The sequence below is a fragment of the Eubalaena glacialis genome, chromosome 6 (genome assembly GCF_028564815.1).
Source record: "Eubalaena glacialis isolate mEubGla1 chromosome 6, mEubGla1.1.hap2.+ XY, whole genome shotgun sequence".
NCBI classification, from domain to species: Eukaryota; Metazoa; Chordata; class Mammalia; order Artiodactyla; family Balaenidae; genus Eubalaena; species Eubalaena glacialis.
In genome coordinates, this window is record NC_083721.1 from 129,854,487 (window position 1) to 129,879,762 (window position 25,276).

The following is a 25,276-nucleotide window of genomic DNA, read 5'->3' on the forward strand; positions in this document are numbered from 1 at the left end:
CTCTAGAGCTCAGGCTCAGTAGTTGTGGCGCACGAGCTTTAGTTGCTCCGCGGCATGTGGGATCTTCCCGGACCAGGGCTCGAACCCGTGTCCCTTGCATTGGCAGGTGGATTCTTAACCACTGCACCACTAGGGAAGCCCAGTAAAGTTGACTTTTAAACACATGGTTTTATTTATTTATTTATTTATGGCTACACTAGGTCTTCGTTGCTGCATATGGGCTTTCTCTAGTTGCGGCAAGCGGGGGCTACTCTTCGTTGTGGTGCGCGGGCTTCTCATTGCGGTGGCTTCTCTTGTTGTGCAGCACGGGGCTCTGGGCGCGCGGGCTTCAGTAGTTGTGGCACGCAGGCTCAGTAGTTGTGGCTCGCGGACTCTAGAGCGCAGGCTCAGTAGTTGTGGCGCACGGATTTAGTTGCTCCGCGGCATGTGGGATCCTCCCGGACCAGGGCTCGAACTCGTGTCCCCTGCGTTGGCAGGCGGATTCTTAACCACTGCGCCAGCAGGGAAGTCCCAAACACATGGTTTTGATTCAGTTGGCCATTGTGGATTCCCCTTGTACTACTTGCATGATTTTTTTTTTTTTTTTGCATAAGTTTTGATAGCCAGAGTTACCTCATTATAAAAACCACTTAATTTAGACTTGAACAATAGCTACTGTTGTCTATATTCATATCTATTTTATTGCACAAAAATTTACTTTATACTCTTAGTGGAAAGAGAATATACTGAGAAGATGTTATACAAGAGTGATGACAAAGATAGTAAGGTTGAATGTCAATCCCAGGGTTACTTGTACATAGATTTTCCTTTTGTACTATGGAGTTGCCCAATTAGAGTGGTTCAGATTAATTGTGTTTCAAATTCTATTACTCAGTTAGTTGCAGAGTTCTGAGTAAAGTTTCATGCTTATTTTCTTACCTATAATCTATGTCTCTTTTCTCTAATTTATAAGATTTTATTTAAGAAAAGGGTTCAAGAACATTTGAAAAATGGTGCTTTAAGTAACAAGTGGTAACAATTAATTTATTTCGTTGTATCTAATATTTTTGTCATAAACCAAGCACTGTTTTTACTTTAGCTGGTTGTCCTGCGTGTGTATTGTGGGGAGGAGGGTGGTGAGGGAATGGTATTGATTAATATTATCACATGATATTATTTTTAACATAAATGAATTTTGGTGGTGGGGAAACTTATTTTTCAGGTTGAAGCACTCAATAAATTAAAAACTTTAAATAGTTTAATCAAACTGAATGCAATGAAGCTAAATAGAGCCAAAGGGAAAGAAGCAATGCACACTTGTTTAAAACAGAATGCTTATCGGGAAGCCCTCTCTGACCTGCAATCACCTCTGAACCCATGTGTTATCCTCTCAGAACTCTAGTAAGTGACCTTCTGTACTGTGCTTAGTGAATCTCCCATTAAATAGCAATGCAGAAGGGATTTCTGAGTGACTGCCTTAGGGGAGCAGTAGGGACAGCTGTTAGCCTCAGTAACTGGAATATAATTAAAAAAGGACAATGTTAAAGTTCTCAAAAGTTATTCTTGTGTTAATAGGATGTATGCCTTCTAGCTAAATTTGCCTGTGGGATTAGTGAAAGTTAATGCAAGTTCATTTCCTTTCAATTGTATGTAATTAAATTTGTTTTCTATATTACTGGTTTCTAAGAGTTGAAAATCCTATGTAAGCAAAATGTTGGCAGCCATCATAGATTATTTACTAATTAAACTTGCCTATTTCAAAATGAGATTTTTGAATGAATTTAGAAAATTATTTCTCATTTTTACTTTTCCTACAAAAGTAATAATGGGAAAGTGATAATTATGTTCAGTATATCAGTATGCAAAATTGATCCCTCTTTAAGAAATCAAGAATGGACTTACAATCCAGTGTTACATTCTGATTTTTATTGTCTATGTATAATAACATAAAGTTAAGGAAGAATAAGGGAAGAGAAGGAGGAATTTTAAATGTAGCAATAAGAAGGGCAAATCTGGGTTTTCAGTCCAGCTCACCTGGCGGTTGCTTTTCTGCCAAGGCTAGCATTGCGGTTGCTTTTCTGCCAAGAGGAAATGTTCTCTTTCTGACTTCTGTATACCTGGAACAGGTGAGGGGTTTTCCCAAGCCTAGTATATCATGGCAACGTTACAGTCTTGCTGTATCTTTAAATTGAAGTGGGTTAATTTTCCCCTTTCTTCCTTTCAGTATTGAGAAGTGTAAATACATGGATTCCAAAATGAAGCCTTTGTGGCTGGTGTACAACAACAAGGTGTTTGGTGAGGATTCAGTTGGAGTGATTTTTAAAAATGGTGATGGTATGTACGGAGGTTTTTACAGTGCCAAATTCCTTAGTATTTTTCATTTGCTGTCCATTTGCTTTATCTGAAAGGTGATGTGTAAATGTATAACAAACAGATGGCAGCCAAGAGGTAGCTATCAGTGGTCATAAATTTGAATTTGGCATGTCATAAATCCCCTTTTTTTTTTTTGCTTTGGAGAATGATTTCTACAGCTTACTTACATACATCGTTCTAATAAACCTTCCTTTTTTCCTACAAAATACAAAGCTGTCTACTCCTTTGGTAAAAAGCTTCTGAAATGCAAGAGAATATTTTCAATAATATATTCATACATCCTGTTTCAATGATAGCAATTTTGATATTGCTGCCATAGTTTTGTGTTTTAATTAAAATATCTTACCCATACTTCATAAAGGGAATGCCTGTGAAGTAATCACACCAACCAGAAGGCAGTCATGACTGCTACCACTTGTTAGTTTTGTGATTGCAGGCAAATCACATAAAATTCATTGAGCTTCAGGATCTTCTTGTCCATGAGGATTATAGCATCTCTGTGTTGGGTTTATTAAATGGAATTAAGTGAGATAACATAAGTATATGTGCTTAGCTTAGTATGTGCTTACAACTTTTTTTTTGTTTTTTGTGTTTTGGAATATAGTTGCTTTGTAGTGCTGTGTTAGTTTCTGGTATACAGCAAAGTGAATCAGTTATACGTATACACATATCCATTCTTTTTTAGATTCTTTCCCAGTTAGGTCACCACACATCACTGAGTAGAGTTCCCTGTGGTATACAGTAGGTTCTCATTAGTTATCTGTTTTATACATAGTAGTGTATATATGTCAATCCCAGTCTCCCAATTCATCCCACCCCACCTTCCCCCCTTGGTAACCGTAAGTTTGTTCTCTACATCTGTGACTCTATTTCTGCTTTGCAGATAAGTTCATGTGTACCATTTTTTAGATTCCACATATAAGCGATATTATACGATGTTTGTTTTTCTCTTTCTGACTTCATTCTGTACAACAATCTCTAGGTCCATCCACATCTCTGCAAATGGCACTATTTCATCCCTTTTTATGGCTGAGTAATATTCCATGGTATATATTACCACATCTTCTTTATCCATTCCTCTTGCTTGCAACTGTTTTTAAAAGAAGTTTTAGTATTTCCTAGACATTTAACCCCACTTGATAGTATAAATGTCATTATGTGGAAGTCTGTACTTTCACCACCTCTTACCTAAAAATTACCCTTGGACATGATAATAAATAAAATCAATGATTACAGTTTTGTGAACCCATCATACAGTTAACTTATGTGATTCTTAAGAATTTCTTCTGCATCCCTAAAGACAAACAAGAGGAAAAAAAATTAGCAATGTGAATTGTATGGATGCTGTAACACAGCATTACTGTATTATAGCAGTATTACAGCACCCGTACAATTAGTATAATAGCTTGCACATGGTAAACAACTAAAAATATTTTTAAACTTAATTTCTGAAATAGTTACAGGAGCATGCTAACCAACAAACCTAGTATTTAACATAATGAATATGGTCAGCATTAAAATTCTGGAGAAAAATTAACAGAGCCATTATTTGTCAGTGTTTTTCCCCAGCCAGTTAATTCTGGTTGAATTAGCTAATCTTAAATAAATGTTATTAAGCATAAAGTGGAAAGCACTTATAACATAACAGGGTTCTTTCCCCTTAGATTTACGGCAGGATATGTTAACACTCCAAATGCTACGCTTGATGGATTTACTCTGGAAAGAAGCTGGTCTGGATCTTAGGTGAGATTTCTAGTGAATTTATTTTTATCTCATGTTGTAGTCCTTCTACAGTAGAATTTTAAAATTATAAAACCTTCTTGATTTCTTCCTGCTATTATTATTGGTCGTTCATAATTATATTTATATAACGCTTTATAGTTTACAATGTGCTCTCAAATACATTATCTTATTGAAACCTCATCAAGTGTAAAACTATACATGTGACAGCAAGAGTCATATCCCAATCTGTGGTTTTGAAGGTGGTCTCAGGAAGGATGACTGGTGGTCATGGGAGTGATAAGCCAGAGAAGGGCCTGCCCCTCTTCTTACTTAGCTTAGTAACATTGATTCTTCTAATCTTCCCGAAAGGGAAGTGTTTAGGTGGGCTTTCAGGGTTTTTTGCTGGCCACCATTGTTAGGGGTAGACAATGAGCAGAACAGGTTTATGGCGACAAAGAAAGAGGAAACATAATGGATTTTAAAGTTTAATTATTATAAAATCTTTTAAGATAAAGAGCAGATGAAGGTAATTGCAAACAAGACCACATAAAAATATAAGATTTGAATGTCAACAAACAATTAAAGTCAAGCCTCTGGGCATTATATTCATAATGAACAGGACAGGGGGATAATAATTCTAAATATTTAAAGAGTTCATAGAAATAAATATATGGGGAGAAGATATGAAAAGGCCATTCAAGTTATAAAATAAATAAACTAATAATTATGCAAAGACTGTCAGTTCTAATGTAGAAGTATGAATTAAAAGAACAATTAGATAGCTTTGATTTCCTTGCAAAAATTCTGTTAAGTGAAATGTAGTCTGGAACACTGTTGAAGTAACAAAACACAAATATTGTCATATACCATTTTAGATGAATATAAACCTCTCTGAATCAAGTTTATTTATTCCCTATATCCAGTATTTCCAGAATTTAATTTAAAATTAGAAATGTGAACAGAGACTTATGCACAGAGATATTCATCCTTGACTTATTTACAGTAAAAGAAACATTGGGCCACCCTTTTGAACATTTGCTCAATAGGATAACAGTTTAAAAGATGATTAGCTTTCACATATGACCAAACATCTCAGGTATTTAAAAGTATTGTTTATGGAGAATTGCTAACAATTTGGAGAAAGTACTATCTTCAAATGTCAAATGAGATAAGTGAGATGCAAAAAAATATTTTTATAGAATGATTTCAACCATGTTAAAAATTCCTGAAAAATGACACACTAAAATGTTGACAGAAACTAAAATGTATAGTAGCCATTACTTCTGGGTGGTAGGATTAAAGGTGATACAATCTCTCCTCCCTGTCCCCCCTTTTGGTATACCTGTTTATCTAGTTTTCTATGGTGTACTCCTTTTTTAATCAAGGGGGAAAAACATTAAACATATTTCATGATACAGTACAGGGCCATACAATTAAAAAATTTTTTTCTATGCTAGTTATTAATGAATAACTTCATCTTTTACCTAATTCTTTTTTTAATTGTGGAATATTTCAAACATGAAATATAGATGATAATTGACAACATTTTTTGTGTTCTTAAACCCAGACTTGAGTATACATTTAGCTATTAAATGACAGACGTTAACATGTTTCCATATTTACTTCTTTAAAAAAGGAATTAAATATGCAGATAAAATTAATGCATTCTTATCCTCTTCTACTTTCTCACAACTCAGGATTTACATTATTCTAAACTGTAATATATATGTTTTTGTGCTTTAACTATATATTATGTATCCATTGAATGTTTTGAACTTCCAGTAAATACTGTCCTAGCACATGTAACTTTTTGAAGTTTACTTTTTTTATTACATTTTTTGAGATATATCAAGATTAATATGTGAAGTTCTAATTTGTTGTTTTCACTTCTCTATTAATGTTTTGAGTAAATACAAAAATTTATCCATTCCTCTATTAGAAGCTATTTGTGTTCATTTGTTTTTGTTTTTTATTTATTTTTTAAACCTAAAGTTTATACACTTTTCTTACGTTTGGAAGCGTTCTTTAGTTTATATAGCCAGAAGTGGAATTGCTGGGTCATAAGGCGTGCATATTTTCAACCTTACCACCATTGCCCAACTGGCTTCCAGAATGGTTGTACCAGTGTTATGTTTCTACCCAGAAATATCTCCTTGCCAATCAGACTTGTTAATTTTTTGCAAATCTAATGGATATAACACAGTATCTCATAGAATTTTAATTTGCATTTGTTTGGTTGAGTAATTTTTCAGTGTTTATAAGTATTGTGTTTTCTCTCTGCTATAAGTTACCTAGGTTACTTCAAGGTTTATGCTTTTTGTTACATTATTTTAAAAAAATCCTTCCCTGTACAGTTATCTTAAAGATGCTGTCTTATATTTTATTTTCCAAATTTTAAACTTGATATGCTTTCTTCTCTTCTGTCTCTGCAAAAGTTTGGTCCTGGTGTTGATTTTTTGGGATCTAGGTTTTTTTGACTACTGATTTTCCTTAATGGTTATTGGACTCTTGGGGTCACTTTGAGGCTAAGAATTGTCCAGTTCATCATTGTTTTTGAATTTATTACCATACTTTTTTTTATAACATCCTCTTGTAATTTAAAAACCTCTGCTATGTTTAACTTTTTTCTCCTTTTGCATTTGTAAAATTATTTTGTATGCAATATTTTTTCCTTATTAGCCTTATTAGAGGTTTCCATCTTAGTATTTTAAAAGAGTGGCCTTCTAGTTTTATGTTTTCATTTTGTTTTTTTTTTTTAAATTTATTTATTTATTTTTGGCTGCGTTGGGTCTTCGTTGCTGTGCGCGGGCTTTCTCTAGTTGCAGCAAGCAGGGGCTACTCTTCGTTGCCGTGCGCGGGCTTCTCATTGCGGTGGCTTCTCTTGTTGCAGAGCACGGGCTCTAGGCACGTGGGCTTCAGTAGTTGTGGCACACGGGCTCAGTAGTTGTGGCTCGTGGGCTCTAGAGCGCAGGCTCAGTAGTTGTGGCGCACAGGCTTAGTTACTCCGTGGCATGTGGGATCTTCCTGGACCAGGGCTCAAACCCATGTCCCCTGCATTGGCTGGTGGATTGTTAACCACTGCGCCACCAGGGAAGTCCCCATTTTCTGTTTTATCATTGATTACATCTTTATAGTTTCCTTTCTTTTACTTGTGTTAATTCTGTTGTTCTGATTTTTTGAGATGAACACATAGAACATTAATTTCCATTTTTTTCATATATACAAATTAAAATCATGTTTCCTCTAACTACTGCCTTAGCTGCATCCCGTAAGTTTTAAAATGTACTTATTTGTGCATTTTCATAATACATCACACTATATGGAATTCAGTTCTAAATGTTTTATTTCCATTTGTATTTCTTCATCTCCTGAACTAGTTTAAATTATTTTGACTCCCAAATTGCATTGGACTTTTTTTGTTGTTGTTGTCCCTATGATGTCTAATTTTATTGTACCTGACTATTGTCAGATTATGTGGTCTGTATAAGATCAGGGTCATATTTCTTAAGATTATTTATGCCTTACCATATGTCTAGTTTTTCTATCACACTTGTGATTGAAAAGGTTCCAAATGCTGTAATTATTAACCGTAAGATTGTAAATTGGTCCATTAGACCAAATTTGTTTATTATGCCCAAATCTTTATTCTCATCAAACTTTTACCTGTTTGTCACTTCAGAGATATGTTAAAACCACCCATTATAAGTGGCATTTGTCAATTTCTGCTTGCAATTTTGTTAATTTTCTAATTGTGGTTTTAATTTGCATTTTCTTAATGACTAATAATGTTGGCCAGCTTTTCAAGTGCTTGTCATTTGTATATCTTCTTTGGAGAAATATCTATTCAAGTTCTTTGCTCATTTTTGAATTGGATTATTTGTCTTTTGAGTTGTGAGTTCTTTATATATTTTGGATACTAGACTTCAAGTAAATAAATTACTGGCAAATATTTTCTCCCATTCTGTGGGTTGTCTGTTCACTTTCTTTTTTTTTTTTTTTTAAATAGTAATCTTTTATTTATTTATTTATTATATTTATTTTTGGCTGTGTTGGGTCTTCGTTTCTGTGCGAGGGCTTCCTCTAGTTGCGGCAAGCGGGGGCCACTCTTCATCGTGGTGCGTGGGCCTCTTCACTATCGCGGCCTCTCTTGTTGCGGAGCACAGGCTCCAGACGCGCAGGCTCAGTAGTTGTGGCTCACGGGCCTAGTTGCTCCGTGGCATGTGGGATCTTCCCAGACCAGGGCTCAAACCCGTGTCCCCTGCATTTGCAGGCAGATTCTCAACCACTGCGCCACCAGGGAAGCCCCTGTTCACTTTCTTGATAGTGTCCTTTGATACACAAAATTTTTTACTTTGATGAAGTCCAATTTATCTGTTTTTTTCTTTAGCTGCATGTGTTTTTGGTGTCAGGTCTAAGAAACCATTGTCTAATCCAGTGTCATGAAGATTTATGCCTGTCCTTTCTTCTGAAAATTTTAGTTTAGCCCTTATCTAGGAGGTCATTAATCCATTTTTAGTTAATTTTTATATGGTATGTGGTAGGAGTCCAATTTCATTTTTTTGTATTGGTATCCAGTTGTCTCAGCACCATTGTTTAAAAGACTGTTCTTTCTTCATTGAATTATCTTGGCACTTGTGTCAAACATGGATTGACTGTAAATGTGAGGGTTTTTTTCCTGGAGTCTAAATTCTGTTTCATTGACCTACATGTCTATCTCTGTGCACAGTCTTGATTACTTTGTAGTAAGTTTTGAAATTGAGAATTGTCTGCCTACATTCTCTTATAGGAGTTCTATGGTTTCAGGTCTTACATTTAGGTCTTTAATCCATTTTAAGTTTGTTTTTATATATGGTGTGAGAAAATGTTCTGTTTTCATTCTTTTATATGTAGCCGTCCAGTTTTCCCCGCACCGCTTATTGAAGAGACCGTCTTTTCTCCATTATATTTTCTTGCTTCCTTTGTCGTAGGCTCATTGACCATACATGCATGGGTTTACTTCTGGGCTCTCTATTCTGCACCATTGATCTATGTGTCTGTTTTTGTGCCAGTACCATGTTGTTTTGATTACTGTAGCATTGTAGTATAGTCTGAAGTCTAGGAGTGTGATACCTCCAGCTTTGTTCTTTTTTTCCTCAAGATTGCTTTTGCTATTTGGGGTCTTTCGTGGTTCCATATAAATTTTAGGATTATTTGTTCTAGTTCTATGAAAAATGTCATGGTATTTGGTTCATTTAAATTATATCTATTTATAGTCTCTGGTAATTCATCATTCTTGTACTTCTCTTTTGTTCTTTAGATATGGTTCCTTTTACTTCTTTGAACATACTTAAAATAGGGGTTTTAAATTTCACAACCCTGCAAATCAGATTCTCTCCCTTGTTCAGGATTTTTTGTTGTTGCTGTTTGTTGTTTGTTTTGTGACTTCTCAGCTAATTATGTAAGGTTTTTGTTCTTTGTCATGTGTGGTCACTGATTTCTCTGCCTGGTTAGTTTATTGGTCAGCTGATTGACCACAGATTTCCTTAAATGCCTGGAATTCTTAAGTCTTTCAGTCTTTACTGAGGGGTTCTGTGTGCATGTTGGGGCATTCCGTCAGGAGTCAGCCAGGTAGTTCAGAGCTGTGCCTTAGCCTTAACTTGTGTAAGCCTCAGAGTTAGTAAGAGGTGAGAGCTAGGGCCTTCTAGCTTCTTTCCTGTCCATTTGCACAGCCCCAGGAACGCATACAACCATTGCCATGCACATGGCTTCTAGATTCCTATGGGCATGTTGTAGTCTTTCACTGTCTCCTGTGAACATCTCATTCCACAGTTTATTCTTTAAGTTTTTTAGTTAGCTTATTGTTTGCCCCAACTACTTTTACCCCTAAGACAGCTGCAGTGTTAAACAATTGATTCAGATTATTTTTGAGAAACACCACCAGCTAAAAGGCAGTTCACAGTAGGCAAGGTCTGAGTCAGGTCAAAGAAACAGTGTGAGTGGGATCTTCCTGGAAACTACTAGAGAGTTCAAAGAATGACAGTTACATAGAAATGAGGCTTTGAAGGAGCTCCAACCCCATTTTTGCCCCCTCTAGTGGCTACCAGATTGCTGTAGTCACAATGATTATGCGCCATTTGTTGCCAAGTCTACTGCAGAACTGGGAAGTAGGTAAGATTAGAATAAGTAATGGTAAAACTCAACTGAGATTCAGCCATTTTCTTCAAGAAACACTCCCCAGATTGTTGCAACCCATTTTTGTATTTCCATATTACTGAAATAGTTGATTCTTGACAATTTTTTGCCAGTGTTCTTGTTTTTATGGAAGAGTGGATTTCCAAATGTCCTTTAACTCCCTGTTTTTGCTGACATTACCTGGTTATACAGCTGCTTTCCATAGAAACCTTGAAGATGTTATTCCATGGTATTCTGACCTCTGTTATTATTTTTAAAAGTCTGCTGTCAGTTTAAACTGACATTGCAGAAAAAAATTTCTCTTTGCCTTTCATTTCTGCAGTTTTATTGTAATTTGTCTGTGTATGGATTTCTTTTTATTTATTTTTACTTCCCCATTCTCATTGTATCTTTTCACTCAAAGAAAGTCACCTCTTTTAGTTTCTACAGAATGTATCCATATTCTTCAACATTGCAGTTCTCTCACTCTCACAGTCTTCTCCTGCAACTTTAATAGATGTATATTGGTTTTTCTTGTTCTGTCTTGCATTTCTCTTAACCTCTTTCCTATTTCTCTCCTTCTTTATGCAACATTTTTTTGTAGTTTCTTTTATTCTGTCTTCCATTTCACTAATTATCTCTTCAGTATTGTCTAATCTCTTGTGTATCAGTGTAGTATGTTTATTTCAATGACTTTTTATTTAGGAGTTGTATTGATTTTGTTTTGTATACCTGTTCTTTTTTTAATACTATACTCTCCTTATGCTTTCTATTCCTCTTCATGTCTTTCATCATTTTAGCATCTCTTTCATATTGTTGTTCTGTTTTATCTCTTAGGGTGTCACCTTTTCATTTATCTGCTTAATCTTATTCATTTCCTTGTGTAGTTAATAATATTTGGTTTTGAATTCATTATTGGTGAGTTTTGTGTTTTCTGTAAGGGTCCTTTCCTCCCTAGGGTGTGAAAATTTGCCCCCCAAAATGAATTTTGGTCTAGTTTGTGCTTTTGCCCAAGCTCTTTATGCATGATCAATCAGTTTTTATGTTAATTCTTTGCCTTCAGGCTCTCATACTTCATAAGTATTTATATTATATTTGAATCTCATAAGAATATGGGAAGGCTTGGGTTTTTTTTGCACTTTCATGAACACCCCCCCCCCCCATTTTTATTGCCCACCCCAGGGCCCAGGTTAGATGGCAGACTTTCATGGTATATCGTCTCATCAATGAGCAGACATTTTCTAGTTCCCTTCATACATTTGACAGCCCTTTTAGAGCCCCAGCTCCTGCCAAGTCCAGATCCTGCCTCTCTTGGACTCAAGACCATGTCTCTTTTCTCATGGGCATTAAAATGTTAACCAAGTCAGTAACTTCCTGAGCCACTACTATGAATAATCTATATTTCTGAGATACAGAAGTCTCCTTTTTTTCTTTATTAATCATAACTTTTAAAAAACTTTTTTACTTTATCTGTTATTTTTTAATGTGTTTTAGTATCTACAGCAACTTTGTCTACAAGGTTGCTAGAAACAGTTACACTTGTGATTGACTTTATCCTTGCAAGATTATAAGTATTTCTTGATTTCATTTTAAGTTTAATTTATTAAAAACTTAAAACAGTTGATATTTATTGACTGAACCAGGTTTTGTATTAGGTTCTTCACATGTGTAATGACATGTAATTTACAACTTTATGAAGTTGTGTTATTCCTTTTTACTAGATGAGAAATTTAAACTTAAGGGACTTTAAACAGTTTGTCAAAGGTTACAAAAATAATAAGTGGTGGAGCTAGATTCAAATTGGGGTCTGTCAGACACTAAACTTGATTTCAGTTGTTTTGTTATTTTGGTAGTGTAAGTGAGAAAAATTGTGGTAAGACCTATCTAGTAACTATTTGTTTATCAAAGTATTCTGGTGCCCCAAATATGTAATTGTCCATTGATTTTTTTTTTAAGAGGTTTTTAGTCTTTAGATTTTTTTCCAGCATAAACTTTTCTAGTGCTATTGAGGTAGAAAGAACAATTTGCTGTGGGTTTTGTTCCTTGAATGGGACTTGTAGGAATGCCGAATACAGAAGTATTGGAATACAGAAGTGAGATTATAGTTCATATATAAAGGACCTTTGAGTACCATAAATGACAGAGTTTTGCTTTTAAGTTAGCAGTAATTTCTAATACAGCTGTGTAAAAATAGAATAGGTAGTTTTGAATAGGTAGCAAAATTTTTGGTCAGTCACTTACTCATAAGAAACACTATGTAGATAAGAGGAGAATGGGTGATTGTAAGAAACTCTCCCTGGGGAACACAAACCCAGAGGGGTCTGGCTTACCTTTTTTCTTTTTTCTTTTGGTTTTAGTGGCACACAGCCACAACCCGTTTGTTTACATATTGTCTATGGCTGCTTTTATGCTATAACTGCAAAATTGAGTTAGTTACCTTATAGTCTACAGCACCTAAAATATTTACTATCTGGTTCAGTCCAGTAAAAGTTTATTGACCCTTCTTATAAAGTAAACCCCAATGAAAAATGATTTTACTCGATTTGTCCATAAAAAATGGGGAAAACTTTTCAAGCATAGGCTTGTAACTTGTTGGTTCTTTCCAAGGTCAGCACATAAGCTACATAGTGGTCTCCTTTGCTAAGAGCAGATTCTGGCCATATGATGAGTCTTGTTAATTACGAAAGGCTGAGCTAAAGACTGTCCTCAGTTCACTCAGACTAATTGAAAGCCTCAACTAAGTTCTTTTCTCTTCGTTTTTTGTTTTACCCATTCTATTTAACTGTAAAGCACATTTAGCATCAAATAAAGTTCATTGTGACCTCAGGCAAAGGGAGGCAGCCACATGTGGGAGTGCTAGAAATAAACCTGGTATCTGTCTGAGGGGAAGCAATGTGTGTCTAACAAGAAAAAGGAACTTGTCTGTTCAGTGAGATCTTTGCTGACTTTTTGTACTCTGACCCCATGTTTAAAAAAATGTGCAGGACTTCAATTCTTTTGAGTTCATTTTCAAACCAATAGCTTTTTTTTTCCCACCAAACATTTTTTACTGTTTCTATAAATATACATGCCCCAGTGTTCCTGTTGTACGTGTTTTTCTTTTGGCCAGCTGTTCAGGTTAAACCTGTTCATGTAGCACACACTCTTTTAAGTTCAATGTCAAATCTTCAAATACCTTCTACACATAACTATTTTGATCAGAATATTTTAGCACCTGCAAAAGTGCCATGTTAGCATGAATGAAAGTGCATATTTCTCATTTTCATTTTTCTCTGATGTCTCAAAATATTCTTTTGGTATCTTCCATGCCAAATTAGAACATTTGTAAGCCATCAGTATGTTAGAACACCCTGACCTTTGGTCAACAAATAGGTAATTAGACTTTTCTGTCAACTCTGATAGGTTGCATATAAATCCACCTGGCTTTTTGGTAGATTTGACAGTCACGTCTCATGCCCCGCCCCCCCCCCCCCCCCCAATACAGATGACATTGAATTTTGGAGAGTTGTCTTCACTGTGACTTTATATTTGAGTTGCACTAATGGGGTTTACTTCCCTTTTAAGAGAGCTACACAGCAGTTCTAATGACACTGGTTTCAGTAGTTAGAAGGATGAAGGAAGAAGATGGAAGCAATGCAAGCCTTAGGTAAAAGAATTATACTTGCCTCCTTTTGAAGCAATGGGCTAAGGTACCACTGAGACTTGGAGTCAAGGCCAGAGAAAACTTTCTACATACTCATTCAGAGTAGGGTGATGGGGCTGCCATCCCCACTGCTGTAGAATTTATCTCATTTTACAATTCTTGCTTTAATGGAAAGATAACAAATTGCTCCTTGGGTCAGAGAGTCTGAGAAAGGAAGATAAACATTACTAAGCGTTGTCATGGCCTTTATAAGAAGTTGAGTGCAAAGGGTGCCCCCGTAAGGTGGTCAGGGCTCCAAGAGTTTGTCCCCAGCTTGACTTCTGTCAAACTGTCTCTATGATAAGGATGTTTTTTCCTTCCCATTGTGAGCATTCCATCCTCAAGACACTAAATGCTTTCATCATTGTCTGCTTTTGAAGAGGAAATTGTTGGACTTTTGCCCAGTTTGGCTGCAAGTGGGGTAGGAGGAGATGTAGGAAAGTGAGCCAAAGTGCACTTTAACCAGACAGTGTTTAACTTCACATGTGTTGTGTCATGATAAGAATAGGGGTATTGGTAAAAACGTTCATGCTCCATAGCTACCTTTTCTAGTGAAGCGTAAACTTTAAAAAAGAGAAATAAATTAATAATGCAGATGTAAAGCAGGCTATTGGTATATCAGGCTGTCAGCATGAAGTTTCACAATTTTGCTTCCAACCGTATTTTGCTAGAACTAGGGAAGTGCTTAAAGAGACATAAAATTGAATCGTTGGTTGGAAGGAAATTTAGGAACTATTAAATGAAACTCTCCTCTTTTATCTGATTATTACACACACTACCACACTCATTCATTCCCCCAACACACACGCACACACACACATTTTTTCTCTTTGGTAAAGTCCTTATGTGGCAGATAGAGGTCCTCATGGTCTTTCCAACACTGACTCTTTCTTCTCCTCACCTGGCTTTTGTGCTCCCCCTGTACTTTCCTCTGTCCCTCATGTCCTTCCTCCTCACAGAGATCTTTCTTGACTATTGACACGTTCTACTGGCACTTCTCATTTATCCATTGATCACATGCACATTGTGCATTTGTGGTTTGTCTGATCTGTGAGAGCAGGGACTGCATTTTTGGCTCATTTCTGTGTCACCAGCAGCTAACACAATGCTTGGCACATAGCTGCACTCATATATGTATAGAACCCGTGAATTCCATCCATTGCATTTTCTGTAGTCACCTGACTTTTATTTGAACTTTGCAAGGTATCTTATTCCATTTTGTATTTGCTCTAGTGATAATACCATTTTTAGAAAACTGAAGAAAATGTTGACAACCAAAATGAGAAAAGGATAATATTAATATATGAAGAACTCATATAAATCTCTAAGGAAAATGTTTAAAACTCTAATAAATAGACCAAGTATGTGATTAGCTAATTCACAAAAGAAATTCTACATAAAATGGCTAAAAGAGACCTGAGAAAATGCTTATTTTCACTAGGGATCATATAAATGCAAAGCAAAGCAAAATCCTACCTAGAGATTTAGCAAAAATTATTTGGCACAAGAAGCAGCCTGAGAGACCTCTTACACAGTGACTCTGTAGACTGTGTTAGGTTAAAAAGATAGTTTTAGAGCCACTCAGACCTAGTTTTAAGTCTTAGATCTTCCACTTGGTTAAATTTATGACTTTTTTGCAAATTAATTTTATGTCTCGTTTGTAAAATTGGGAATTTACCTATTTATAGGGATTTTGTTATTATTTGTTTAATTCATTCAGAAATACTTATTGAGTGCCTGCTTTGTGCCCAAACACATTCTCAGGTACTGAGGATACACAATGAACAAAGTATTCCTGGCTGATGGAATTTACATCCTAATGGTAGAGACAGACAATAAACAAACACATAAATAAAATGTACAGGATGTTGGATAGTGTTGAGGGCTATAGAGGAAAATAAAGCAGGGAAGAGATGGCAGGTAGTATGTCACTGTGTTGCTATTTTAAATAGGATGATTCAGGAATCCCTTACTGAGACGGTGACATTTCAGCAAAGATTTCAAAGTGGTAAGGGAGTAAACCATGTAGATGTCTTGGGGAAGAATATTCCAAGCAGAGAAAATAACACAGATAAAGGAATGAGGGAATATTGTACCTGATATGTTTGGGGAATAGCAATGGAGCCAGTATAGTAAGAACAAGTGAGCAAGGGGAAAATACTAAGAGAGGTGAAGGGGGACGAGATTGAAGGCCTTGTGAGCTACAACAAGCGGGTTGGCTTTCACTTAGGTGGGAAGTCATGGCTGAAATTTCAATCAGGGGAATGACATAATATGAGTATATTTTAAATGGATTATGTTGCTGTTGCATTTAGAACAGACTATGCTGTGGAAGCAGGTAGACTAATTAGGAAACTTGAATTTTGAATAGGGGTTGATGGTGACCTGGACTAGGGTGGTAGCTTAATGAAAGGTGGAGACAGAGAACTACTTAGACTCTGTGCATTTTCAAGGTACGTAAATATTAGGCATGAGAGGAAAAGTGAAAGATTACGTTAAGGTCTTGGGCTTGAACAACTGGAAGGATGGAGTTGTTGTTAACCAAGGTAATGTGTAGAGTGCTTAGCCTGCTGTGTGGCACCTACTAGATGCTCCATAAAGGGTGGTTCCCTTCCCCAAAATTTAGGGTAAAAATGAAAGACTTTTCCTTTATCTGATGTGCTTGTGTCCACCTACACAAACAAATAGAATATTTCACCAGAATAATTAGATAACAAATTATACATTTAGCTGGCACACTGGAGTTTAGTAAATTACTCCATCTCTTCACCAAGATATTTACACTCTAATAGAAAGTGGAACTAATATTTTTCTATATGACTGAAACAGTAATGGCAAGGGTATCAATAGTAATAAAACTTTTTAAAAAATCAAAGAAAAAACATACTCTGTCAGTGTTTCATTTTATGGATAACATACACATGTGACTCTTTATGCCCCTTTTTTTTCTTTTCAGGATGCTGCCTTATGGCTGTTTAGCAACAGGAGACCACTCTGGCCTCATTGAAGTTGTGAGCACCTCTGAAACAATTGCTGACATTCAGCTGAACAGTAGCAATGTGGCTGCAGCAGCAGCCTTCAACAAAGATGCCCTTCTGAACTGGCTTAAAGAATACAATTCTGGGTTAGTGTATTTTGTTTGATTATCATTCTTCTGAACAAACCGCCAAACAAATAACTGTTCTCGCAGTTAGAATCATCAGTGTCCTAGAGGAAATATTAGTGTTATTTATTGCTTCATTTCAGGTTAGATCAAAATGACAAATAGGCCTTCCTAAAATCTTACAGAAGATTAGCATTGAATTCTGCTTCATCTAGATCAAATTTCAGAGCTGGGCAGTAGTTTAAAAATCTAAGAATTTAAGTGTTTAACAAATAACATATAACTTTTTAAGTGCATGGACTTCTGTAATTATGTGAATGTATGAACCTAAGTAAATTTTCAATAGGTTTTTAAAATAGAAGTAAATGAGTTTGTAGACTGATCTCTCCAAACTAAAAAATACAGTGCTAGTAATTGTGTTATTTACAATTATTGTGTTGGAAAAGCCCTAATACATAGGAAATTGAGGAATTTCACAGTGAGGGGAAAACACTGCAAGTATTTTTGCCTGAAGATTTTGAAGTCAGACTTAAATGTTATCATTGGCAAAATCCAAGAACTTGGACTTCCCTGGTGGCGCAGTGGTTAAGAATCCGCCTGCCAATTCAGGGGACTTGGGTTCGAGCCCTGGTCTAGGAAGATCCCACATGCTGTGGAGCAACTAAGCCCGTGTGCCACAACTACTGAGCTCACGTGCTGCAACTACTGAAGCCCACGCTCCTAGAGCCCGTGCTCCACAATTAGAGAAGCCACCGCAATGAGAAGCCCGTGCACCGCAACGAAGAGTAGCCCCCGCTCGCCGCAACTAGAGAGAGCCTGCATGCAGCAGTGAAGACCCAATGCAGCCAAAAATAAATAAATAAATGAATAAATAATAATAAAAAAAAATCCAAGAACTTGTATGTGAGAATTAGTTTTCAAATTTTGATTTTAGGGCCTTGTCCCTAAAGGGTCTATATTAGTTACTTCTGATTTAAGTCAGTGACTTTAATGGTTGGAACTGCAATACTTAACTCTTAAAATATGGAATTCTAGTCTTCAGTCAAAACTACAAAAATGTTCCAAAGCCCAGCATCATTCAGCCAAGCTGATGGTCTCCTCTCATTACTGTGCATATGAACCTACCCCCGTCCCCCACGGAAATGTGAGCCCCAGGACACAGCAGTTTGAATAGTTGATGTCCAGTTATCTGATGTCTTTGAGCAAGCCTGCTGACTCCTCCCTGCCCTGCTCCTCTGATCATCATCCTCACTCTTGGCTGATCCAGCATCTTCTCCTTATATGGTTTTGGCAGCTCTGTGTTGCAGTTGTTCTCACATTAAAAAGGAAACAGAAGTGTGGATTGGCTCCGTCCCACACATTTGGAGGCTGAAAACCTTCCTTGCTCCTATTTTTTTCTCTTATTCAGGGATGACCTGGACCGAGCCATTGAGGAGTTTACCCTGTCGTGTGCCGGCTACTGTGTAGCTTCTTATGTCCTTGGGATTGGTGACAGACATAGTGATAACATCATGGTCAAAAAAACTGGCCAGGTAAGCAACTTCCCAGAGTGCCAAGGGCCTCAGTGATGCTGTTACTTACGTGCAGCACAATCTCTTGTGAAACTCAGATTCTTTATGAGTCTCAGTCATGCCTTTGTCTTTCCTTTTATTTCCCACCCCTTGTTTCATATGCCATCTGCTTCATATATTGGTTTGTTTGCTTGAAGTTAGGTGATAAGCATTTATTTAAATGTTTAAAAAATTATTTAGGTTATTTACAAGTGACCTATTCCTTCAATATAAGAAATTGTATTTGGGATACATATGTACCTAAGAGTAGAAGGAGCAGATAATGTGCAGGACGTATTAACTTTAAAGAAGATAAGTGTTAAAAAAAGAAAAAGTTGAGACAAACCCCACTTGAGGCATTTTTTCTTTTAGAATATCAAATATAATCATCTGTGGGAGTAAGGCGATACGGAGTATGACTAATATCATTTTGGGGTAGCTAGGGAACTAGACCAGGTTATTTAATATAAAGAAGCTCTTAGTTTTGAAGTGAAAATTTTCTCATTCTTCAGAGTGACTTTTGTTTGTAAATTCTTTAATATTAAGCAAAGACAGATGAAATAATTTGAGACTTTTTCAGTTTAGCCACCCTTAGAATTCCCTGACACTAGAGGCATTCCAGAGTAAAGACTCTGAGTCACTCTGTGAACTCTGGCTCTAGGTGGGACCCAGAGTTTTACACCTCCTTGGAGATCTGGGTAGTTCTGGCTTGAGCTTTTGAGAGTTGAACCTTGTGTTCACACTTAAAAGGATTCCCTCCGACTTCTGGTTAATCAGGTTGAAACACAGGTTTTTCTCCATTCTTTCTTGATGCCCTTCTAATATATTGAGGAATAAGAAATACGTAAATCCAAGAAGTCAAAGGTAATAGGAAAAGAGGCCAACAGTGGGTGAAAGACATCAACAGATTTGGGGATGAGCAAAAGCAAAATGGAAAAATAGCAGTGACTCGGCGTAGCTGAGAAAATGGCTACTTGTGGAAGGGTGTGTCAGTCTGAGGAAAGCTCTGGAATCAGGGGCACTAGGTGCTGCTGAAGGTGGGGAAAGGGGGAGAGGCTGAAAACAGGATTGATTGGCAGTTTATATATGGAGCAATTAGGTGCTTATATCTCCTTCCCAACTCCAAGAAGGGCTAGAGGATTTATTCTCTGAAGAAACCAATTCTTCTGACTCACGGACAAGCAGGTTCTATGGAAGCTAAGGGTAAGGTGCCATATTAAAAATAGGGATGGAGTGAAAGTTGGCATGATAAATGGTATGATTCCCAGCCATTTCTGCTTGCTTTGCTCCAAGAACAGTAGCAACCAGGTGTATATTCCCACTCTCGCAATAGACTAGATAGTTCTTCTCAAGAGAAACTGATCAGTTCCAGTGAAAAGGCTTACAGATGCTGACTTTTGAGGTCTCTCCCCAGATACTCTGCAAGGAAGCCCACTGATCAACAATCCTACAATGTCCATAGATTTTTCATTCATCTTTTTAGTGACTCATTGTTAAATATGAATGGTCAGCCAAAGATTATCAGACATTTGTGGAAAGCCTCCACCATGAAAGAGACCAAATCAAGCAAAATGGGGGGAGGGGGAAAGAAGAACTCTGGGAAAACAGTACCTGCAGTAAACAGAGGATGATTTAAGAAGTAAAAACAGAAAAGATATTGCATCTATGAAATAGTAAGATTCTATTTTTAAAAATTAGAAAATAGAATTCTTAGAAATTAAAAAGAGGAACAAATAAAATTAAAATAGAAGAAGTATAAACTAAAGATCAACTAACATTTCTTGAACTCTTTAACTTGTGGAAAGCACTGTTCTTTAAGTTCTTTATATACGTTAACTCCTTCAATCCTTATGATAACCGTACAGAGTAAGTGGTAGTGTTATCCCCATTTAAAGGTGAGAAGATTGACACAACAGAGAGTGGACATACCAGGATTTAAATCCTGGCAGTTTGGCCCAGATTCTGTTTTTTAGGCACCAGGCTATATATTGCCCTTTAATATCTCCAAAAGGACCAAGATATCTGATAAGTAGCAGAAAGAAGATCCAGAAATGATAGAGGATCAGTCCAGGGAGGTTCACCATCTAGCCTAATAAAAGTTACAGAAAGAAGTAGCGCACGAGAGGAAGGGAAGGAACTTACCCAAAAATAATACAAAAACATTTCCCAAAGCTGATGTTTGTGACTATCCAGTCAAAAGGGCACGAAAGTTCCCTTACAGTAGATGAAAAAACCCTTACTAAGGCCATTCACCGTGACATTTCAGTGCATCAGGCATAAAGTGATGGTCTTAAAACCTTCCAAGAGATACAGCAAGCCACTTACCAGGGTTCAGGAGTCAGAAAGACTTGACTTCTAAATAGCAGCGTTGGAAACTATTAAGACAGTGGGAATTAGCCTTTATGATTTTGAGTGAAAATGATTTCTAACCTAGAATTCTATACCAAACTTTCAGTATGAATGTAGAACAAAGACATTTTCAAACATAAGGTTTCAAAAGCTGTATCTCTTCTGCATCTTTTTTCAGGAGGATGCCAGAATAAGGGCATCCATGAAAAATAAGGGTCTCAACTGGGGTGCTTTTGCCCTTGGGGGACATTTGTCAATGCCTGAAGACAGTTCTGGTTGTCAGGATGGGGGAAGGGGTATTCTACAGGCATCTGTGGGTAGAGGCTAGGGGTGCTGCCAAACATCTTATAGTGTATGTAAGATAGAACCTCACGACAAAGTATTATAGGGCCTAAATGTCAGTAATGCCAAAAGTGAGAAAGCCTGGTCTACACCAAAAGAGAAAATGATGTGGAACCCAGGAAATAGGGACTGCAAATGGGAGGAGAGTGAAGGTTGAGCACGGGGTGGTGGTTCTTTGGCAGGTTTAGAGAACAGCCAGCCCAGACAAGAGCTAACAGATTACCTGACCATGTGGAAAACCGTTGTGAAATGAGTTTTAGATTTTTAAGATTTTGTGAAGAATTAATGACCAGATCATAGAACACTAAGACAAAAAATAGCTTTGTCAAGAAAAAAGATGAGCAAAAAAAGGAAGTGTAATCATAGTATACTATTACCACATGGCTTATGTAGTTTGAACAATATAAACACTAGATATTGATTTAACCAGAAATTATGATATAATGTGTTGCATTATGAGGCATGACATCAGCACAGGAGTACTAAATCTTTACGTTCCATAATAATCCAAAATTAGGAAGTAAAAAATAATTATAAACATACTATTTAGAAAAATGGAAACATATATCAGGAAAAACACGTGGAAGGGTGGGGAGAAGTTACCTCTAAGTAGTAGTGCTTAAGGTGGTGAGGGAACTGGTGGGGCAAGGATGTACTCTCTTTTTGTTTTGTTTGTGTGTAAAGCTATTTGATTTTTTAAAATCAAACATGTTTATTATTTGGATGTATTTTTCTTTTTAAAGATTCATCTTTCCCACTGGGTATATGCAGTTTAATATCAGGGTTATTATTGAATATAAAAGACCTTCGAATGTCAGAGCACTCTTTTCCCAAATGATCCAGGAGGCTGTGTAGTGTCTCTACTACTACTCCATTTGATGTAGTGCGTGGGGGTCTAGGACTGCTGAGGCCTTGCGTTTTTATTTGGAACCCACCAGAAAAAAAGGGGAAATTAAATCCCATTTCTTTTCCAGCTATTCCACATTGACTTTGGACATATTCTTGGAAATTTCAAGTCTAAATTTGGCATTAAAAGGGAGAGAGTGCCTTTTATTCTTACCTATGATTTCATTCATGTAATTCAACAAGGAAAAACAGGAAACACGGAAAAGTTTGGCCGGTGAGTATTGTCCTCGTGTCAGCGTAAATGCATCTAATGTTTTCTCAACTGACCAGCTAGACTAGCATTTAGCTGAGAGGTATATATTAAATTGGGGAGATAGTCAATCTGCTAACAGGAGGCTTTGGGGGAACTTGCCTGTAAGATCCTGTTCTGGTTCAAAGAAGAGAAAAAAAATGCTAGAAATTTGAAATAAATTATTGTTTTATTCCAATAGTATACCACCTTTTACCTGTATTAGAAAATTCTCTGAAACTGTTAAGACATTTGATAGTGAGACGCTGAGAGGGACTGGCATTTTGCTGTCATTCTATATGAAGTGCAGTAAGAGAGTCAGGGTTCAGGGAAAGACTTTGTAATCTCTGATCTATTCCTTGCTATTTGTAGGTTTCCAAGCACACTACTTGTCATGTCGTCTTTACTTCTTCATTTTAAATGGGGACAAAAATAATTATATTTCAGGGATATTTTGATAATGAGAGATATGTTACATGATGTGATCAGCTCATCCATATGCTTACCAAATGATTGCTATTATCATTTCCAGTTCCACATGGGTTTCTGCAGAATATAACTCTGGATCCATTTTCCTCTTTGGCAAAATTAGGGAGATAGGATTGGGTGGTCATCTTGAATGACCAGCTTGAAGAGGAGAGAGAGGGAAGGCAAGATGACAGGAAGGTACAATGCAAATTCATTGACACTGATTTGGGGGACATTAAAGAAATTAAGTCTCTGGAGTCAGACCACAAATCTAGAATCTAGAAGTATGGTTAGAAATCCTTATGGATTATAATCACCACATTTTTATAATTAATTTTTGTGACACATAGAATTAAAAAGCCTAGATTAAGTGTTAAATTGCCTTTTATCATATAATTTCTATTTAATTTTGTTTTTGAAAAAGATATGTGTGGTTTTAGAGAGCTTGATTTATTTTATGTAAATTTTAGTCCTGGGACAATTTTCAAAAGAGTAAAGCTCAGGAATGAACTTTTAGTTCAGTAGAAATTTTCCAGCTCTTATGGAAAGTCTAGCTATATCTGTCATTTTCCTTTATGAAATTTGCTATTTCCGTTCTAACATCATACTCTTGTGATTTGCTGCATCAACTAAAGGTTCCGCCAGTGTTGTGAGGATGCATATCTGATTTTACGACGGCATGGGAATCTCTTCATCACTCTCTTTGCACTGATGTTGACTGCAGGGCTTCCTGAGCTCACATCAGTCAAGGATATACAGTATCTTAAGGTATAAACCTCTTTTCTTTGTAAATTGGACTTTGTGAGCATAGAGCTCAGCCGTACCTACCTATTTCATTCAGATGTTCAAAGGGAATGGAACAAAGTCATTTCCTGTGAGACAGTTTTACCCAGGAGTGGTAGTGACAAGCAGCTAAGTAGTTGTCTTGCAGTAATCATAAATTCATTTCATCTTCAAAAACCCTCTGGCAGAGGTCATATTATCACCATACCTTGGTGTTCATGCTCTCTCCCATAAATGGTATTTGAATAAGGACATGGGGTATGCTGTGTGGCCAAGTCAGCCTCCTGCAGACTTTGAGATTTGCACCTCACTACAGAGAATATATAAAATCAGACTTTTTTCCTTCATTTTCAGGACTCTCTTGCCTTAGGGAAGAGTGAAGAAGAAGCACTCAAGCAATTTAAGCAAAAATTTGATGAGGCACTCAGGGAAAGCTGGACTACTAAAGTGAACTGGATGGCCCACACAGTTCGGAAAGACTACAGATCTTAACAATCAGCCTTTGCTCCTAATGTATTTGTTGGTTTCGTTTAGTTTTCATTTTGCACTTGCACTAAATTGAACGTGACCCTGCCAGAGATGTTATAAAGGGAATGAAATCCTGGAACCCAGAGTTAAATTAAAAACAATGGCATCCCACAGAAACCTAATCTGAACAATCCCTGATGACCACCCTCTGCTTTTGAATGCTTCCAAGATTCATCATGCAAACTGTCAACATTATGGATAATCATTTCCTGCTGACTTTGCACGCCAAGGAATGCTACTAGAGATTGTTTTTTGTCTTTCTGTTTTTTGTTTTTGTTTTTTTTTAAGTATTTGGTACTTTTCTGGAAAGGTGTAAATACTTCTTTTTCATATTGTGACCAAGTGTTATCACTCAGCCAACTTATCCACACCTGGGGACTAGTAGCTGTTCTTACTTTCCAAATGAGGCTTAAAAGAAAGCTTTCTTTCTTCCCTTTTTAAATTGTGTAAACTACAAATTATAATATAATTTGAAATTATGATTATTTTTCAAAAGAAATCTTTTAAACCTGTGGAAACATTAATTCTATTGTTGATACTTATCTACTGTGATAGCATCATCCCAGCCAGACTTGATGAAAATCTACTTGGTGAGGCAAATATAATTTATGCTGCATATATATTTATAAAATTTCTAGTGGGAGTTCTATATAAAAATTATGTTATTTTGATTTTCTTCAGCCTGTGTTTTAAAGTTTTACAAAAGCAGAGCTTTTTCCTAAGTTACTTTTTAGTTAACTATGTGATCCAGTTCTTCCAGCTGCTTCTATAATGAGGCACATATTAATACAGTTTTTACATGGTATCTGTGAAAGAGTTCACTTCATAGAGCATAATACTTGAGCAAATGTATCCAAGACAGAAAGCAAATGAAAAGGAAACTATTTATGGAATAAACTCCAGGCCTAAAATTCAGTATTTTAGTAAAATGCCAGCTGTTCTTACTGTATTTATTAAAACTTGTAATAATGTGATTTTTCAAGGATATTAGTTCAAATTGAAATGTTTCATGCCACATGGAATTCTTTAATTTATTTGTTGAGGTACCATATATTTAGGGTGCTAGATGGCAGAAAATGTTAATATGTGCAATAGGAACTACTGGTTTGAAT

The 25,276-nt window shown here is 36.4% G+C and overlaps 1 protein-coding gene across 5 annotated transcripts in view; it reads left to right on the plus strand.

Moving 5' to 3' along the window:
• PIK3CB (phosphatidylinositol-4,5-bisphosphate 3-kinase catalytic subunit beta) overlaps positions 1-24,923 on the plus strand; it is a 193,001-nt gene extending 168,078 nt beyond the window's left edge. For all 5 annotated transcript variants that reach the window (XM_061193631.1, XM_061193634.1, XM_061193636.1 and 2 more), the window contains 8 exons: positions 1,202-1,380; positions 2,204-2,313; positions 4,017-4,095; positions 16,863-17,030; positions 18,418-18,541; positions 22,225-22,370; positions 23,489-23,621; positions 23,991-24,923. In XM_061193631.1, the coding sequence (XP_061049614.1) occupies positions 1,202-1,380; positions 2,204-2,313; positions 4,017-4,095; positions 16,863-17,030; positions 18,418-18,541; positions 22,225-22,370; positions 23,489-23,621; positions 23,991-24,128 (1,077 nt within the window). In that variant the 3' untranslated portion in view covers positions 24,129-24,923. The remainder of the gene's footprint in view (positions 1-1,201; positions 1,381-2,203; positions 2,314-4,016; positions 4,096-16,862; positions 17,031-18,417; positions 18,542-22,224; positions 22,371-23,488; positions 23,622-23,990) is intronic.
• The last annotated feature ends 353 nt before the right edge of the window (positions 24,924-25,276 follow it).